Source organism: Polypterus senegalus, chromosome 15 (genome assembly GCF_016835505.1).
Source record: "Polypterus senegalus isolate Bchr_013 chromosome 15, ASM1683550v1, whole genome shotgun sequence".
In the NCBI taxonomy this organism is placed as follows: Eukaryota; Metazoa; Chordata; class Cladistia; order Polypteriformes; family Polypteridae; genus Polypterus; species Polypterus senegalus.
In genome coordinates, this window is record NC_053168.1 from 12,741,208 (window position 1) to 12,762,500 (window position 21,293).

At 39.2% G+C, this 21,293-nt stretch overlaps 1 protein-coding gene across 1 annotated transcript in view; it reads right to left on the reverse strand.

The window, feature by feature from the left end:
- Window positions 1-552: 552 nt before the first annotated feature.
- The window catches only part of tent4a (terminal nucleotidyltransferase 4A), a 96,441-nt gene continuing 75,700 nt past the window's right edge, over window positions 553-21,293 (reverse strand). Inside the window, exons 10-13 of the mRNA XM_039736909.1 lie at window positions 20,540-20,724; window positions 16,993-17,139; window positions 11,569-11,730; window positions 553-1,060 (exon numbers count right to left, since the gene is read on the reverse strand). Of these exons, the coding sequence (XP_039592843.1) occupies window positions 881-1,060; window positions 11,569-11,730; window positions 16,993-17,139; window positions 20,540-20,724 (674 nt within the window). The 3' untranslated portion in view covers window positions 553-880. The remainder of the gene's footprint in view (window positions 1,061-11,568; window positions 11,731-16,992; window positions 17,140-20,539; window positions 20,725-21,293) is intronic.

Here is a 21,293-nt window from a genome sequence, read left to right on the forward strand (position 1 = left end):
CCTAACAGTTATATTCCCAGGAAAGCTCATTATGACAATGCATAAAAATCATTAAAAGGGGAGTCCCTGTCGCACGGTTGACATTGTTTAACCCTCAACTTCAGTTAAAAAGGCAAACCTGCAAAGAATGCAACCCACGAAAGGATTTGTAAACTTGAAGGGAAAGAAAAACCCTACATCTCAATATAACTTAGACACGTGACATATCAAAACAACAAAATTAAATAAAACCTTTTTTCTTCTGAAAACAGTTATTGCACAAATGATAAACAATTTGTTTCATATGTACACAGTAAAAAGTTCACAATGAGTATGAAAAAGGAGGCAGCGTTCTCCATGAAGATTTGTGTCCATGAGAGACAAAAAAAGAGCAGAAGTCTTTTCATTAAACATGCCATGTCTTTGACACTAGTGTTTAAAATAAAACGGCAGTTAGCTTCTTCAAGCTCTGGCAGGTTGTCACCTTAGTGTGGTGTCCAGCACTGGATGTAGAATCATGGTAAAATCCACAACACCCCCTCCCCATTTCCCCCCTCCCACAGCAAGCCCACACTCACCTCCCAACTTCCAACCAAAAATCCAAAACGAACAAAAAACAAAAAAAAAAATGAACCCCAGAAACGTTCACATCCAAATAACATCTCCATAGATATTCAGCGCCAAACAGTATTATCTGCAAGATGGGTTCTTGGCCACCGTACAGGAAGCATGCAGACAGAGAGAGGGGTGGAGACAGAATAACAGAGGAGAGGACAAAAAAAAAAAGAAAAAAAAAAAAGAAAAAAGGATAAAATTGCAAATGCTGGTCTTGCTCCCATGTCTGACATCTATTTAAAAATGATGAACGAAAATCCACCTTCAGAGTAAGGAAGCAGGTTTCTCATCGACTAAGGCTGACGGGCAAGCTCTCTCTCGGGTGCTTCCTCCTTCGCCATGTGCTCCGGTTATATTGATGGTGGCCCCTATTGTTAACAGGTTGCTTTATACTCCCCATCATATTGTTATGAACAGTTCCTGGGCTGTGAAAGGATTTAACTGAATATTTTGGCACACTGTGCACCTATATGGGGGAAAAAAAAAACAAAAATAAATCCTTACTTTTTGAACACTGTTATATTTTACTGTAAAGTAAAAATATACCAATATGCCCCCCCTCCTGAAATACAAGGGGCGTTTAATAATTTGTCTACCTGTCCTCACAGGTGGTGCAGTGGTAGTGCTGCTGCTTTGCAGTAAGGTGACTGTGGGTTTGCTTCCCGGTTCCTCCCTGTGTGGATAGCGCTTTGAGTACTGAGAAAAGCGCTATATAAATGTAATGAATTATTATTACCTGATTATGAAGTAGTAGAGTGTGGTACCATGTTAGTAATTATGGATGCAATGAGAAGGCAAGCAAAATTGCACCTTTTACTAGTACTCCCCGAGTTACGGACATCCGACATATGAACGGGGCCACAGCTGCTCCTTCATCTATCTGGGGGACGCGACGCACGCTCCTCAGTAACTGCTGATCCAGTGGTGGCTGGAGGGGGGGCAGTTTCGCTGCTCGCCCAGTGTAGCGTCCCTCGGGTGGCTGCGGTTGATGAATGGGGCGGTGGGGGCCACGCCCCATTCATTCTCAGTGGGCGGCTGGGTGCGCAGCAAGCACTCGTGTGCAGGGAGGAGGCTTGACGGGGCAGTTTGCTGATCGCCCGCCACGCCGCCACAGCTACTGCTCCTGACTGGATGAAGGCTGGTTGGGGCATTCACTGCCCGCCCACCACACAGCCTTGCAGTATCCCTCGAACAGCTGCCCCATTTGTTCTCAGTGGGCAGCTGGTGATGCTGTAAGTGGTGACCCGGTTGTAGCTGAGTGGAGGCCATTGAGGGTGAATGGGTTGGTGGGGAGTAGGATTGTAGTGTGCCTCGGGTGGCTGCCTGTTGAATGAAGGCAGTGGGGTGGGTGATTCACTAACCGCCTTTGGCCGCACCCTGTTTGTTCTCAGTGGGCGGCCACTGCAGGCAGCATACCGTATGCAAGTGGAGGTGACTGTGTGGTGGGCGGGTGGTTTCTTAGGAGTTGGGGACCCCTTATGCATCCATTGCATGGACTCGTATGATTTCAGGGTCCTGGTGGTGAACCCGCATTACATCCCCAGTAACAATCTGTGATAAGGAAAAAGGTCCCAGTTCTCATGACTGAATTCTTGGCGGCGTGCTCTATGATCTGATGTCAGTATTCAGGGAACCCATCAGGAACTGACCTTTGACATCATCAAATGAGTATGGATTGTTTATAGAAACTGTGCCAGCTGAAATGCTTATTTCATGATTAGCCAAATTAGCCTTAACACGACGACTTTCATTTTTTGGTCCATTTTCTGTGAAGATGCCTCCAACTGAACACCTCGTGTGGAGGTCATCATCAATCGATTCCCAAAACCATTTAAAATCGCTTAGCCCAAAACTCTATCGTATAGTAAAAAGGTGCATCACCACCATACATAGCATTCAAACTCTCATGGATTTCTTTTAGCTTCTTCCTTTCCTTTGAAAGGAATTTAAAGGAACGATGCTCCCAATCTGTCAATTTCTTTGTAGACTCACAGGCAGATGCATTTGCCATCTTCTCTCGGAGTGCTTGATAACCAACAAGACGTTTTCCATCAGCGATCTTATTAGTTATAGGAAAATTGATTTTATTGCACTAAGTGAAACGTGGCTTAGCTCAGATGGTGCGGCTGTTTTAATCGTATCTGTACCTCCAAATTACAGCTTTGCTCATGCGGATCGGCAAGGTAAGAAAGGCAGCGGCTTAGCAAACATTTAATCGAGCTGGATAAAGTGTAAAGATGTCGGCTTTGGCAAATTCAGGTCCTTTGAGAATCTTGCCGTTGTTATTCATGGAGTTTCTCAGTTTCTAGTATTATCCGTGTATAGACCTCCTAAAAACAATGCATCTTTCTTTGAGAAATTCTCAGACTTGGTGTCAATTGTAATTACGAACTATGACACACTCCTAATAGTCGGTGATTTTAACTTTCATATAGATAATCAGTGTGACCCGAAAGTAAAAGAATTCATGAAGCTCCTGGACTCTTTATTTGAGACAGCTCGTTAATCAGCCAAAGGACTAAAAGTTGATGTAAAGCAGGTCATTGATATGGGTCTATCAGACCATTTTCTGTTACTATTTAATATAGAAACAATGATAGAAAATATTCACGAGAAGCATATTGTTAAAAAATGCTTCTTTGATTCATCATTCAAAATTAACAAACATTTTAAGCAACCAGTCCATTTGTAGTGCTTACTACAATGGCAAGGATAATGTAAATAGTAAGGTGGAAAATTTTAATATTAAGGTGAGAGCTGCTGCTGACATAGTCGCACCTGAAAAGATAGTTAAAAAATCTTCTAGTACTGTTATACCGTGGAAGAACGAAAGCGTCTGATCTTAAGAGAACATGCCGGAGAGCTGAACGTAAATAGAGAAAAACTAAACTGACTGTCCATTATGAAATTTGGAAGGTTAAAATAACAGAATACAACAACATAGTCCATCTTGAGAGGCGCTGTTATTTCTCTAGAATTATAAATAACAATGCTAGTTATCCCAGAGTCCTTTTCTCTACGATTGATCGTCTGCGAGACCCAGGTCACTTAATGGAATGCCTCTAAAATACTTCCAGTAAAACTTGTGAGGCTTTTGCTGTATTTTTTAATCAAAAAATTCATACCGTAGATCCCGTTATATAAGCCGAGAATTTCGTCCTAGATTTTTGGCTTGGAGTTTGGGGGTTGGTTTATACAACGAGTATCGTTTCAGATTCAAGATTTCCAGCGCAATGCCGGTTTTGCCGATGAATACGGAAGTAAATAATGACGAAACCACAGAGCCATCTTTCAGATGAAGTAGTAACTTTGCAAGCCGGTACTTAAAATTAAATAAAGAATTTATTCAAAAAAGTGTTTTACTTGTTGATTTTATTAATAATATTATTAAAAAAATAATTTTTTGTTTTGATTTACGACCAACATCTTGCATTACGAAACGGATGCGGTCACGTGTATCCGCTTGCGCGATTGTAAACAAACAACCGAGAGCGTTAGTAGCGTCAGTCAGAGCCCAGATACATGTGTTTGTGGATGTAATTTCCGTCATTGCAATGATTTACTTATATATATATAATTCATTAAGACCATGCAAGCAAGACACATAATTGCTAAGGAAGGAAGAGAAGGTAAAAGAAAGCGATCGCAATCGAAACGAAGATGGACATTGTGTGGAAATATCTCCTCCCTTACTGCAGCCCAAAGATGTCAAATTAAATGGTGAGTACAGTATGAAATTGTTTCTAGAATAGAATGCCTTTTATTGTCACTATACGCATCTACAATGAGATTAAAAGCAGCTCCTTCAATGCAGAAAAAGTTCTGTATAGGGCTTGTATGGTTGTTTTTTAGCTTTAGCATAACGCCGGATCTGCAGCCCTGCTTCTGCTTTTTTTCCCTCCTCCGTCTGCGTTGTCTCCTAGACCCGACAACAATCCACGGAGAGACCACTGGTCTCGCTATGTTGTCTGGGATGTTGTGCGTGTGATGAAAAACACTCGAAACAGATGTCTGGCTCTGGACACCAATGTCTATAAGGTTCTGAATGGTGTAGCGGATGTTCGCCAAACCGATCGTGCACAAACAAGGACAAAAAAAAAAGTACAAAAACAACAAAAAAGAGCACTGAAAAGGAGAGCCCTGAACCGCTGCGACCATGTGTGCCGCCATGCTCCTAACTTAATCGAAGTAGGCTAGGCACTTTTTATAACTTTTTGGTTAGTACATTAGAAAAATGATTGGTGTTTTGGTAAATTATGCACATTATATTGTACATCAAAAATGCCGGCAGTCTCAAATTCTCAACGATAAACATGATAAATATACCCGAAGAGACACTTTTAAGGAAATTTAAAAAATTTTGCTTGGAGAAGGGGGTCGGCTTAAATACCGGTCATCGGCAAATACATGTAATTTAGTAGGTAGAGAAGGGGTTCGGCTAATATACCGGGTCGGCCTGTATTCCGGGATCTATGGTATTAGAAATGATACAGTACATCTCCCCAATACTGAACCACTTAAACCCTGGTACTCCATTTTAAACAAATTAAATTCTTTCACCAGGATAGATTTACATGATTTAAATAAAATAATTTCTGAGACCCTCCACTTGCATCCTCGACACAATACCAACAAGTTTTTTCAAAGAAGTATCGGGCGTGCTAATTGATAGTATTCTTGACATAGTAAACTCGTCATTAGATACGGGGGTCTTCCCAGACTGTCTTAAGACTGCTGTAGTTAAACCCCTGCTCAAGAAAAATAATCTTGACTCCTCTGCTTTTGAAAATTTTAGACCCATTTCAAATCTGCCTATCTTAAGTAAAATTTTAGAGAAGGCAGTCATTATGCAGTTAAATGACCATCTCAATAAACCTGCTATTCTTGATAAGTTTCAGTTGGGTTTCAGAACAAATCACAGTACAGAAACTGCACTTGTTAAAGTAGTAAATGACTTGCGGGTAAATGCAGACAGAGGCCGTTTATCTGTTCTCATCCTCTTAGATCCGAGTGCCACATTCGATACCATTGATCACAATATTCTTAGAAATTGCCTTAATCAATGGGTGGGTCTCTCTGGCAGTGTCTTAAATTGGTTTGAATCCTACCTGGCAGGTAGAAAATGTTTTGCAAGTTGTGGTAATTATACTTCAAAGGCACATGATATTCTATATGGTGTTCCACAAGGCTCTATCCTGGGTCCACTGCTCTTTTTGATTTACATGCTTCCGTTAGGTCAGATTATCTCGGGGCATAACGTGAGCTACCATAGCTATGCTGATGACACACAATTGTACTTATCAATAGCGCCTGACGACCCAGACTCTCTTGATTCACTGACACAATGTCTTACTTGTGTTTCTGAATGGATGAGTAGTAATTTTCTCAAACTAAATGAAGAGAAAACAGAAATTTTAGTGATTGGCAATAATGGATATAATAAGGTTATTAGAAATAAACTTGAGCCATTAGGATTAAAAGTCAAAACGGAGGAAAGGAATTTAGGGGTAACTATTGACTCTGACCTGAATTTGAAATCACATATTAATCAGATCACTAGGGCAGCATTTTTCCACTTAAGAAATATAGCAAAAGTTAGACCTCTTATAACATTGCAAGATGCTGAGAAATTAATCCACGCTTTTGTTTTCAGTCGACTAGATTACTGTAACGCTCTCCTCTCAGGACTACCCTAAAAAAAATAAATAAATTGATTGCAACTAGTGCAGAATGCAGCTGCTAGAATCCTAACTAGGAAAAAAAAATCCGAGCACATTTCTCCAGTTTTGATGTCACTACACTGGTTACCTGTGTCATTCAGAATTCACTTTGAAATACTGCTTATGGTTTAAAAGCCTTAAATAATCTGCTCCATCTTATATATCGGAGTTACTGACATCTTTTATTCCAAATTTTAACCTTAGATCTTCAAATGAGTGTCTGCTTAGAATTCCAAGAGCTAAACTTAAAAGAAGTGGTGAGGCGGCCTTCTGCTGTTATGCACCTAGAATCTGGAACAGCTTGCCAATAGGAATTCACCAGGCTAATATGGTGGAGCACTTTAAAAAACTGCTAAAAAACACATTACTTTAACATGGCTTTCTCATAGCTTCATCTTAGTTTAATCCTGATGCTCTGTATATTCAATTAATTATCATGATTATTCATGGTGGCTCCAAAATCCGTACTAACCACTACTTTTCTCTTCTGATCTTTTTCCGGTTTTCTGGGCTAGCAACCTGCGCCACCACCACCTGATCAAAGCACTGTGATGTCCCTACATTATTGATTAAAGGATAGAAGTCCACATGACCATCAGCATCAAGTTCTTCCAAGAGAACCCTGAATACCATGAGGACTGATTGAGGTCATTCATGTTAGGCAGAATGCCTAGAGGGGGCTGGGTGGTCTTGTGGCCTGGAACCCCTGCAGATTTTAATTTTTTTCTCCAGCCGTCTGGAGTTTTTTGCTTTTTCTGTCCTCCCTGGCCATTGGACCTTACTTTTTTTTCTATGTTAATTAGTGTTCCCTTATTCTAATTTTTATTTATTTTGTCTTTTTTCTCTTTCTTCATCATGTAAAGCACTTTGAGCTGCATAATTTGTATGAAAATGTGCCATATAAATAAATGCTGCTGCTGTTGTTGATATGAAATGACCTCAAACTGCATGTATGGCGTGGCAACACAGGTCCTGATCTCCAGTGACAAGTTCAGATTTATAATACAAATTATTGAACAGTCCTCGTAATTAACTCTTTGAAGGCTGAATGTTTTTTCCAAAAGAAATTTTCTGAAAAGCACACAAAGCAATGGTTTCACAGATAAATCAACATAAATGTCTGTTATTGTGTGCTGTGGCTGCTGTTTGACGTCTCTGGCATCTACTAATGAGGAGTGGCTCGATGGCCAGCAGGAATACATGGTTAGATTGGCTTCTTGGTTGTCTTTGCATGGCAGTCGCAGTGCAGCGCCATCTGTTTTGTGTCTCTTGTCATCATAAATGGCAGTCCTACCAGGTGAACATTGCTGTAGGCACAACAGCAGCACGAATGTGTTCAGTACTGCGATCAGCTGGGGGCCGGTCAGCTAATACTGGTACCTCACTTTTGTTTTCGATATCCATCTCCAGATCATTTGCATCAAAATCGGAGTCCGACAAGTCTGAGTCAGATTCAGCGAAAATATGCAAAACATCGTCCAAAGAGTATTTTGCTTTGCGCATTTGCTTTGGTCTCTCACCAGAGGTTGATGCTATTTTAGAGGTTGTTTCACATTCGCTACTTATGCAAGTGAGGGGAATCAAGGTCAAATCAACGACGCTATCTTTCCTTCGAGCAAAGATTTTTAAACTAAAATGTCACAGTTTACAGACAATTACCGTTCTCTAGCCCTGAATTTCGACAAAAGTCAACATTCGCCCTTACAGAGTTAACTAATATAATTATTAATACTTATTTTGGGGCGTACACCGCTTTCCACTCCTCCAGTTTGAACTTTACCGATATTAATGATCTTTTATTCTCCACAGATTGTATATCGCTTACCTAGAAATTCTTAATGTAATGCAGTTGCATTAAGAACCCCCAAGTACTAGGCAGGAGACAATACACTAATCCCAGGATACAATTCACACTGCGATTGAGGCTTCATGATACAACATCCCAACCAAATTAAATCTTCGTAAAAAAGAAAAGCACTGCACATTTAGTGTTGCTTATTATTAGATATTCAAAAATCAAAAGCTTGTAAAAGAAATTCAAATCAAAATGTAAATACACAAGTTTTAATAATTTTGTTCTGTATTAAAATAAAAAAAATCTTAAATATTGTAGTAAACACGGACCAAGGCACACCCCAAAATGACATTTAAGCCCAAGAACGGATGTGTTCATTTAATAATGAAAGATTGGACTCCACTGTTATGGCCACAGAAACCGGCTTACAAAATAGCAGACACCAACTGACAGCCACGTTTTAGTTTTTTTTTTTTGCACGGTTTATGTTACGTGACTTGTTCCAACATCCTTGATCGCACACTGCCTCCCCTCCGCAATCCACTGAAGACCACTTATCATTTGTGAAAAGTCATCTCTGAGAGACTCTGCACACATTATTGAACCTTTCTAGGATTGTAAGGTGTGTCTTTAATATTCTCCAGGTCTATGGAATGTAGCTCAGCATGTATTATTTGCACCGCAGTAACATAAAACATGTTGCATATTGATTAGAACACACAAGTACGAATTTCAGCTTGCACGACAATAACATCCCTGTTAAAATTATGATATAAAGTTACAGTAGTGAAAAGCCATCTACTATATCTCTATATCTATCTGTCTGTCTATATATATACTCAGCAAAAAAAGAAACGTCCCTTTTTCAGGACTGTGTATTTCAACAATAATGTTTTAAAAATCCAAATAACTTTACAGATCTTCATTGTAAAGGGTTTAAACAATGTTTTCCATGCATGTTCAATTAACCATAATCAATGAATTAACATGCACCTGTGGAATGGTCGTTAAGACCTTAACAGCTTACAGAAAGTAGGCATTTAAGGTCACAGTTCTAAAAACGCAGGACACTAAAGAGACTTGTCTACCGACTGTGAAAGATGCCCAGGGTCCCTGCTCATCTGCGTGAACGTGCATTAGGCCTGCTGCAGGGAGGCATGAGGACTGCTGATGTGGCTAGGGCAATAAATTGCCATGTCCGCACTGTGAGACGCCTAAGACAGCGCTACAGGGAGACAGGAAGGACAGCTGATCATCCTCGCAGTGGAAGAGCCCGGATCTCAATCCCATTGAGCACGTCTGGGACCTGTTGGATCGCAGGGTGAGGGCTAGGGCCATTCCCCCCAGAAATGTCCAGGAACTTGCAGGTGCCTTGGTGGAAGAGTGGGGTAACATCTCACAGCAATAACTGATAAATCTGGTCCAGTCCATGAGGAGGAGATGCACTGCAGTACTTCAAGCAGCTGGTGGCCACACCAGATACTGACTGGAACTTCTGATTTTGAGCCTCCCTTCATTCAGGGACACATTGTGAAACATTTTTAGCTTATGTCTTATGGTGTTGACTCTTTAAGTGTTTATACAAATATTTACACATTAAGTTTACTGAAAGTAAAAACAGTTGAAAGTCAGAGGACGTTTCTTTTTTTGCTGAGTGTATATATATATATATATATATATATATATATATATATATATATATATATATATATATATATATATATATATATATATATATATATATATATATATACACACACACACACATACACATACACACACAGTATATATGAAGTCTGTCTGTCTGTATTTCTGTACGCTTTTTACGAGAGAACTATTTAACGAATTTAGATCAGGTTTTTTTTCTCTACAATTTGCTTGAACATTCCGGTTAGTTTGGTCAATTCTCTCATCACGCTAAGTATCATTGTTCGCTTGTGGTACCAATTTATTTGTGCAAATCAAAGAGCGATGCTGCAGGCCGAGGTAAGGATGGGGGGCCATCCTCACATGCCAGCCTTTGTTCGAGTCGCTCTACCTCTCGCCACATGTTGCAGTGTACTTTGCCTCCACTTAGTTAGCGATACCTGTTTGTTTAACAGACATCATCTAGAGATTGTTAAGGAGTAGCGTTTGATGTTTTTGAGAGAGGGAGATCAGAACGACGTGTGTTTTAGAGGGTAGCTGCTGCTTGCCAGAGATATCACGCTTTTCTCATCACGTGGGGGACACTCTCCCGTCAGAGCCGAACACGATCAGATACAATGCCAGCATTTGACGTTTGAGCGTACTTACCTTCCACTTGGACAGAATTACATTTAAAAAAAAAATTGTATTGATTTTTAAAGTTTGTCCTGCTTTATTACTACGTGGGTGGTGCCACGGGTCAGCTATTTTATAAATTTATAAAATTTATATTTAGTCAAATCAACAATTTATTTATTTGTTTCTGTTGCCGGAAGGCACACAGCGCACTCTTTTTTGGCTTGACTGTGTGACTGAGCCCTGCAAAGGCCTTGCCTAGTATGATTCTTGCCTTATGCCCAGTGCTGCTGGAGTAATAATAATTGCAGGTATATTTAACTTTAGTAAAATAAGAGTTGCATTACTTTTTAAAAAAAATCAGACTATACAAAGCATATTACTTTTATTACTCTACTGCTCTCGACATTATGTTGTGGAGTTTAGCACTTGTACGTTCCGGTTATCAACATAAATTTAGCGATTTCTGAAATATTAAGAGATTATTTCAGCAAGGTAAAGGAAAAATGTGATTACCAAAGCAAATCTACCTCTGTTAATAACGTTTCTCACATACCAATAGTCTGCTTTATCTAAATGGAATTAAGGGTTTATATGGCATTTTAGAAATCAAATTTCTGTGAATAACTGAGTTACTGAAGCATGCAAAGTGAGAAGTTATTTTATTTTTCCCCACAACGGTATTACAATGACAGTTTCCTCCTTTTCTTATTTTGACTGCTCCCGTTAGGGGTCACCACAGCGGATCATGTTCTTCCATATCTTTCTGTCCTCGTCATCTTGCTCTGTCCCACCCATGACCTGCATGTCCTCTCTCAGCACATCCATAAACCTTCTCTTAGGCCTTCCTCTTCTCCTCTTACCTGGCAGCTCTATCCTTAGCACCTTTCTCCCAATATGCCCAGCATCTCTCCTCTGCACATGACCAAACCAACGCAATCTCACTTCTCTGATTTTGTCTCCCAACCATCCAACCTGAGCTGACCGTCTAATGTACTCATTTCTAATCCTGTCCATCCTCATCACACGCAGTGCAAATCTTAAGATTCTTAATTAAAATGAAGGACAATAACATTGTGGCATTCTTTCAGTAGATTAACAAGATTAACGAAAAACAAAGCTTAAATACTGAACAATACCTGAAAAATAAATTATATTTAATATGATACTTGAAACTTGTTTTGCTCATTAGCATACCTTGTGATGAAGATGAGGACTTGGCAAAGGACTAGGTGAGGCAGGAGGAGCAGCAGGGGAAGTTAAATGATGAACCGCATTCAAGGGGTGCGTCCCATCGATACAAACCTGCCTGCCAGGCAAAGACGTAACAGCAAGTGTGCCGGGAAGAGGTATTCGTGTCTAGAACAAATAATAGAAATATTAAAGCAAGGATGCAAGTGCAGAATTACTTATACTGTTAATAGAGCCAAATTTTGTTCTTAACATTTTGGCAGGCATTTACTTACTCCAAAGTTAATAAACATTTCACCTCAGTTATTTTTATTATTTGAAACCTCTGCAAATAAAAAGTTTGGCTGTTCTGAGTTTGAAACTTTAAGTAAACCATTTTAAAGTAAATAGATTTAAACATAAAATGTTAAATAAGTCAATTCCAGCTGATTTATAAACCAAAGGTTGTTATGCACGTAGCAGTATCTGTATTCTCTACTGTCTCACCTTCAAGAAGTGCTTAATATCTGACTAGTTAGAGCCTCGACTGGAGCATTATGAGCGGAGGCTATGAGATGAAATTCAAAATCGGTCCATTAAAAAGAAAATTTTGACTGCTGCTTTTTCTTTCATTGTCACACATGTGAGGAGATCATTATTTTGAAAAATCAACAATACACAGAAATTAGCTGGAAATTCACACATGCTGCTTTTTTTTACTTTTCTGAACTTTTGATACAATAACTACGCAACGCGCCTTCTGAACGCACTTCAGCACTCCTCCTAATGGCGACGTCCCAATTCGAAAAACAATTATTTAGTGGGTGGCTAAATTTAGACAGACAGGTACAACATTGAACAGAAAATCAACAGGGTGTCCTTGGACTGTACGAACGCCTGAAAACATCCAAGTTGTAAGGGTATCAATTTCCTAGATCTCCTAGATGTTCAGCGCACAAACATGCTTCTGCCTTAGGCATTTCCAAGACGTCTTTGATTTTGCATGAGGACCTTAATTTCCATCCATAAAAAATGATGGGAGTACGGGAACTCAATGAAAGAGACTGGGAAAGCCGTAGGGTGTTGTGCGCCAACATTCTGCAAAACGTTCATCGAGAAGCCATCGTCATGTGTAGCGACAGGGCACATTTCCATTTGAATGGTTGTGTAAATAAGCAAAATCTTTGCTACTGGGCAGAAACCAACCTTCGTGAACTTCAGAGACCCCTGCACAGTGAGCACACGTGTTACAGTTTGGTGTGCCATTGTAGGCCCTTACTTTTTTGAGGAGGGGGGAGCAACAGTCACCATCACTTCAGAATGTTATATTGAAATACTAGAGAACATTTTGTGACCCCAACTGGAAGAAATGGATATGGTGGATGCCTAGTTTCAACAGGATGGAGCAGTAGGTCACACGGCGTGGAGATCCATGCGAGTTTTGCGAGAGATGTTTCTAGGTAAGCTGATCTATCTGCGCAGCGATGTTGGGTGGCTTTCATGTTCGCCTGATCTCACTCCGTACGATTTCTTCTTGTGGGACTCTCTCAAGTTGAAGGTATGCGGTATGCACACACCGACCTCAAAACCTTGAACGCCCTCAAGGAGGCTATTCACCATGAAATTGCTGCCACTCCCCTTGAAATGGCCGAACAAGTCATGCGAGCGTTCAGAAATCTTGAAGAGCGTATCACTAATGATGGCCACCACCTTGAAGACATCATTTTTAATACACAGTGAAAAACATCTATTTTGTATGCCCTTTCTTGTGTCACAATGAAATTCATTTTGTCTTGCAGAATAAACATTTGAAATGTGATACTGTAGATTCCGGAATATAAGCTGAGAATTTCGTCCTAGATTTTTGGCTTGGAGTTTGGGGGTCGGCTTATACAACGAGTATCGTTTCAGATTCAAGATTTCCAGTGCAATGGCGATTTTGCCGATGAATACGGAAGAAATTAATGATGAAACCACAGCGTCATCTTTCAGATGAAGAAGTAACTTTGCATGCCGGTACTTTAAATTAAATAAAGAATTTATTCAAAAAAGAGTTTTTAGTTGTTAATTATATTAATAAAATTTATAATAAATTATCGGGAAGTTTAAAATAAAAATTTTTGTTTTGATTTACGACCAACATCTTGCGTTACGACCCGAATGCAGTCACGTGTATCCGCTTCCGCGATTGTAAACAAACAACCGAGAGTGTTAGTAAGCGTCAGTCGGAGCCCAGATACATGTGTTTGTGGATGTAATTTCGGTCATTGCAATGATTTACCTATATATATATAATTCACTAAGACCATGCAAGCAAGACACATAAATGCTAAGGAAGAAAGAGAAGGCAAAGAAAGCGATCACAATCGAAAGGAAGATGGAAATTGTGTGGAAATATGAGAGTGCTGTTCGTGTGACCGATCTTGCTAATATGTACAGCATGTCAAAATCCACCATCTCGACAATTTTACAAAAAAAAAAAAAGATCTGCATAAGGAGGCTCCTTCTAAACAATAACCACCTTCCGTTTCATTCTCCTCCTCCTCCCTTCCTGCAGCCCAAAGATGTCAAATTAAATGGTGAGTACAGTATGACATTGTTGTTTCTAGAATAGAATAGAATGCCTTTTATTGTCACTATGCACATGTACAATGAGATTAAAAGCAGCTCCTTCAGTGCAGACATATGTGTAGAACACAACAAGTAAATAAACAAATAAACAAATGTTGCGAAAAGATGCAAAGAAGTTGCAAAAAAAAAAAGTTCTGTATAGGGCTTGTATGGTTGTTTTTTCAGCCTTAGCATAACACCGGATCTGCGGCCCCGCTTTCTTTCCTTCCTCCGCCTGCGACGTCTCCTAGACCCGACAACAATCCACGGGGAGCCCGCTGGTCTCGCTATGTTGTCTGGGATGTTGTGCGTGTGATGAAAAACACTCGAAACAGATGTCTGGCTCTGGACATCGATGTCTATAAGGTTCTGACGGGGGTTGCGGATGTTCGCCAAACCGATCGTGCACAAACAAGCAAAAAAAAAGTACAAAAAACAACAAAAAGTGCACTGAAAAGGAGAGCCCTGAGCCGCTGCGACCATGTGCGCCGCCATGCTCCTAGCTTAATCTAGCCGCCTTCTGGTAGGCTTGGCACTTTTTATAACTTTTTGGTTAGTACATTAGAATAATTATTGATGTTTTGGTAATTTATGCACATTATACAACCCTTTTTTATTATGAAACGGTTAAGTAAGTGTTGCAGTGGGAGGTTCGGAACACATTATGGGGCAGCATTTGCGAACGAATTAAGTTCTTAAGTCAAGGGTCCACTGTATTGCGTATTTAAAATAATCAAATTTATAACAAGTCTCCGGAAATCCACCCGCCAATGTACCGTATTTACGTATATAGTTTCAACACAAAGGCTTCATTTTACCAAACTTCTCCGCAATCACTTCTTGGTTTCCATCAAAAACGCTGGCAGTCTCAAATTCTCGCCGATAAACATGATAAATATACCTGAAGAGACAATTTTAAGGAAATTTAGAAAATTTTGCTTGGAGAAGGGGGTCGGCTTAAATACCGGTCATCGGCAAATACATGTAATTTAGTAGGTCGGCTAATATACCGAGTTGGCTTATATTCCGGGATCTACGGTACTTCTTTTTGCTCACCAAACGGAACAGCTGAAGACTAGAAAAAAAACTTAGCCTGGTCTGAAGAATTTCACTTTCTGCTGAGGCACAGTTGGTAGGACCAGGATTTGGTACCAAAACATGAATTTATGTACCCAACCTGCCTTGAGTCAAACAGTCCAGGCTGCTGTTGGTGGCGTTACGGTGTGGAGAATGTATTCTTGACCTACTTTTGGCCCACGAATACCAATCTACCATCGATTGAATGCCATGGCCTATTTAAGTATTGCTGTTAGCAATGTGCATTCCTTCAAAGCTACAATGTTCCCATCTTCTAATGGATATTTCCTGCAAGATAATGCATGGCATTACAAAGCAAAAGTCTTTATGAACATGACAATGCGTTCAGTGTTCCTTCAGTGGCCTTCCCTTTTACCAGATCTGAATCCAATAGATTGAACACCGATGGCATGTTGTTGAACAGGAGATGACAACATGAATGTGCAGCTGACAGATACAACAACAACAACAACATTTAATTCTATAGCACATTTTCATACAAATAATGTAGCTCAAAGCGCTTTACATGATGAAGAAAAGAGAAATAAAAAACAAAGAAAGAATTAGAATAAGACAACACTAATTAACATAGAATAAGAGTAATAAGGTCTGATGGCCAGGAATATACATAGAGACTGTGTAATGCAATCATGTCAACACAGAATTCACGGCTTGAAAATTTGAGGTTGTTTTGAGGGCAAAAGGAGGCTTTACCCAGCATTAATACAATGTTCCTAATAATTTGCTCAGTAAGTGTATATTTAAGAAATACTAGGGAGCTTCGCTCGCCCACCCCCGGATTTGGTTTACCGGATATACAATTTAAAGAGATTGTTATTTTCATGGAAATTGTTAAATATGCATTATTTTCACTTTTACTTTAAAACTTTTGTAAAAACAATACTTGCCCTTTATTTCCGGCCCTGGGTGTGGTTAAATCTCTCTCTCGCGGGACGTATAACGCTGCTCACATTGTGTGGAGGGGTTTGGGGCGGAACGCATGCTAAGGAGATGGGGTCGGACCAGCTGCTGTCTTGCTGCTGCTGGCGAGCTGCGTGTCGATTATTTCAAAGCCTGTATAGTAGCTGTCCTTTAGCCACTTCGTGTCTCTGCCACTCGCATTGTGAAGGGGGTGGGGGGTGATGAATGCATGCTAAAGAGATGCGGTCGGATCATCTGTTGGCGAGCTGTGTGTTGTGCTTGTTGTTTTGAGCTGGGAGCACATGAAGTGTGTCTGCCAAAAGCATTCCAACAACTGCTCGGTTAGATGTCTGCGAACTTGTTTTAAATTGTTTGTAAGTAGGGTGTGACGTGCAAAAGTCGGTTTTTGCTTCTTAAGGTTGTAATGTCTAGTCTCGCGTGACGTCAAAGTGTCCCTAAGAGATGATCACATCTCATTCGCTTTGCTAGAACACCCCCACCCCCCCAGGGGCACACTATGCTACAGCTGCTCGCGTTGCGATAGGGGGAAGCTGAACGCATGCTTAGGAGAAGCAGACAAATCAGCTACTGGCTTTGTGCTGCTGCTGCCAAAATGGGTGTTCTGTTTGTCGCATTGTGCGTCGATCGTTTAAAAGCCTGTACAGCAGCTGTCCTTTTCTTTCACTGCCTTGTCTCGCGTGACATTAAAGTGTCTCTTGCGGGCCGTCAAAGTGTCTTCCGAGAAAATCACGTCTCGTCTCCCACCCAAGATTTTATTTTATAATAGACAGATATTAAAGAAAATATAGTAGTTTGTTTTCCCTCCTGGTACAATGAAGTTACCTGAGAACTAGATGACACAATCAATGCCCCATTCAGGTTTGGCTTGCCATTTGGTATTTGCAGTGCAGGTGGTAGTGGTGTCAGCGTTAGTGCCTGTATTGAAAACTGATGAATACTTGTGGCTGGACAAGAAGTTGAATCAGAGTCCTGAAAAAAACAAACAAAAACTACTTATTTAATATATATACAGAATAGGATTATTGAAATTCTTAAGGATTTTGAGACAAACTGAACTGGCTGATAAGGATAAAACCACATAATTCAGGCACAGCCAAAACAAAAATATTACAATAAATGCTTCGGGAAAAGTACAGTTCATTTAGCCATACTTAATAATTGCTCTCATCAATGAAAGCTGTGAAAACAATGCAGAAAGTTTTCAAATCTTGAAAAATCATATAACACTCTTGGTGAGCACTGTTCAAAAATAATTTTAGAAAATGCTGTGACATGATCATTTAAAAATCAGTTTATATTATATAAGTCATAACATGGACAGTCTATAAAACTGGACAGCTATAAATGAAATGCTACATGCTACTGCAGTTACACAAAATATATTTGGGGGTGCACTAGACAGTCATTCAGAAATTCACAATCATTCAATTTCAGTTACAAAAGGATAGAATAAGAAATGAGACAATCAGAGGTATAACAAAAAAGGGAAAGATATCTAAGAAAGTATAGAAAACTAGATTGGATTTGGCGAACAGGTACAAATGAGGAGAGATGAATATGTGGGCACAAGAGCAATGGGAATGGAAGTACAGAAAATGAGAAAAGAGAAAATGAGGGAGGCCAAAGTGGAGGTAGATAGATAAAGTAAAAGAACATCTGAAGGAAAAGGGTCTGACTGGCGAGGAGCTGCAGGATCGAGCTGTATGGAGACTGGTGTGTATGGTTGATCAAGCACATCAACACTACATAAAAGTGGAAAAAGATGAAGAGGAAGAAGACTATTCAATTTCCTAATAGGTGGATGACTGCCTTTAGACTGCCTGAAACAAAAAAAGGCACAAGTCAAGCTATAGTTCCCACTGTTGAGTCTTTTAAGACAGCAGAACATTCTGGGAAGCAAGGATTTTTTTTTTTTTTTTGTTTCCTTGGCCAACCCGAAAAGGAATAACTTGCTATATTCAATTCCCAATACAAAAAAAGAAACAAAACTACACAAGTTGTACATTTTATTATGCTTCTGTCATGGCTCCCACTAATTTCCAGTTAGCTCCCTGGTTTATTAAAAATAAAATTCCAGTTAATAATACCAGAGTGTAGCTGAAACAGACTGCTTGTGGACAAATGGATCTTCAGTCAAGTTTTATTTAACCAGTTTGCTGTGTGCATAGAATAGTAACATTAAACTTTTAACATTTAACATTACTTGCTGATGAGAACTTTACAAAAGGAGCCTACGTCCCAATAGAAAAGTGCTTAAGAATGTTATTATCCCGAAACATGCATGTAGCACAATGAAGGCGGTGGCAAGAAATGGCCGTAGGAGCTTGACATAAAGAGGAAAGCTAGAAAGCTATAATGAAATTCAGTAAAGTCAATCTATAGTCCTGTACAGAGTAAACTGATAAATTTAAATAAATAAAAAGAGATGGCTGAATGTAGGGATTCAATCTATGAAGATAAAAGATTATTGTCACAAGTCAATTATTAATATTAGATTCTTGATAGCTTTTAACCATTGTTCACAATTTCAAAATTCATCATACTTAAATTTTTCATGTTTCATTTTTGTTGCATAATATTCTGCAGTCAGCAATTATGCTTATTTTATATAAAAGAATCATCCAAGAAACTCTAGATTGACATAATTCTATACATAATAAACACTTTTAATATAATACTTATTCAAGTCACCCTTAAAAAAAAAAAAATCATACAGGACCCAATCTAAATATAGCGTTTTCAGTCTTGCATTAATATATTAATTCATTTTTTTCTACAATTATACTATTATTCACTGAAACATTCTCATTACTAACCCTAGTGACCTGCTTGACATTAACGTATAAATAATGTAAACATCTTCAAAGAGACATGAAGCAGTGACAGGATTTATTTCACTGATCAAGCAAAATGCACAATGGAAACTGCTAACACAGAGGAACAGAATGGGACAACAGATGAAACTATAAATTTGGAAACTTCGACTGTATGTTTGAGACAATGGCTATTCAGCCTACACCTACATGCTATACCACATTTTCCAGGTCCTCAGTATAGTAGACCTCCGCGAAGTCGCGGTTCAGAGTTCGTGGCCTCAGTCGTTTACGCATTTTCCCTTAGAATCTAACTAATAATTGTTAGCGGAAACCGCAAATATCCTCCACAATTTTTTGATGGCTTTTTTCGTGGCTATATTGTACTGTAGAGAGAACACAAAGCAACCGTAGAGGAAAAGGTGGCTTGTGAAGGTGTAAGTAGCCAATCTGAGAGGGTTATTCCTTTCTCCTACTCCTGATTGGCTGCTGCTCTGTGATGCATATCCAGCAGATGCAGCCCAGCATTCCCATATCATAACAGTTTACCGCGTGTAGCTATCTTGAGTGTTTCGCTGAGCGTTCTCATGTTTTTCGTTTTGTTCTTCTTAAAACCCTAAGATGCCACCCAAACGTCCTGCACCTTCTAAGGCTTCTGGCAATGAACCTAAGCACCAGAAAAAGTTTAAGACAGTCCAGAAGAAGATTGAACTACTGAATTTGCTCCCAGAACTAAAAAGTTATGCCGCAGTAGCCACCCGAGGAGCTGTAAATCCTCTGCTTTGCTGTGCAGTCATTATCTTCATTACATACCTTTTTGATACTGCACAGCTAATTCATCATCATCTTCAATTAATATCATTCACTATTGGCGAGTGCCGTACATTTTTCTGTAATTTTATTAAATTATTATGTACTTACCCTATTTATACCAAAGAAAACGTGCTTGCATGAATTACAGTACATATGGGGTAACATCTGTATTTTACATTCTAGCACAGTGGGAGACACAGCAGTACTGTACTGTGCAGTATACGGGTTTACCTTTACAATCTTTTTTTTTTTTAGGGTAATGTATTAAGCTAAGTTTGAAATGAAATTAAAATGTTTTGGGGGCATATTTAGGGTTTAAACTATAAAAATAGGCATTTTTTTGACCACAACCAAAATCTGCAGATTTTCACAATTCGCGGGTGCTCGAGGAACGGAACCCCCGCGAATTTCAGGGGTCATCTATACTCTGCAAAGCATTACCTTGATAACATTTAAATTGTACCCAAATGGGATAATACTTATTGGGTAAATGTTTGGATGAACTAAATGTCTACAATCATTTCCCCAACTTATGTCCTTATGTACTGATTATCACCCACAAGTTTGACATTTCCTACTGTGCAAAACCCTACTTCATGTTTCCATGATATTTTTTCACACTGGCTGCATTGTAGAGTTTGATATCAACACACTAACCGTATCTAACTAAGACTTAGAATCAAATTTGTGTGGAGATTAAAAAATATATAAATGAATAAATAAAAGAATATGTTGCAACTTACAATATCACTTCCAGAGAGAGAAGACACAGATGATGCAGAAGAGCCAGAGGAATGTTGCTGAGGACTGGAAAGAGACATGGGAGAATCTACACTTTGTGGTGATACTGTATCACGGCCCTGCAGCAGCTCGCCATTCAGTTTCAGGTTGCTGGTGTCTATTTGCCCATCCGTTTTAATAACTTGATCTACACAGACAATTAGAAACAGAATTAGAATAGCCGTGATCAAGTATATTAAGGATTTACCTTTAATGCTACTGTTATATAATTAGTTCTTAAAGATAATGCACATTTCCCAGTTAATACACTTTTATTATCCATAGAATCTCCACAGTAGACAGGACAAATTTATATTGCTTCCTTTTTAAGTTAGTGGACTGTTTCCTACCATAAAATTCAAAAATGGAGTACATCTCAGGTTCATTTACTCATGATGTTGATGTGAAATTGAAAAAGACACCATCAGAGCCGGTTACTGAATATATCGACCTGCTTTCACTTTTTTGTTAGTTTAGTGTTATTTACTGAAAAAGTTACTTCTTAACTGGTAACATTTAGGTACTTTTGGGGCCAATAAACACATCGTTATTTTTTTCATAAGATGAAATGCAAACAGATTGTCAGATGTTCACCCATCATACAGTTTTACTGTACTTCAGACAGTATTCAGACCACTTTTTCACATTTTTTTATGTTTCAGCCTTAAGCTAAAATCAGTTAAATCCATTTTATCGCTCATAAAATAAAACTCAATA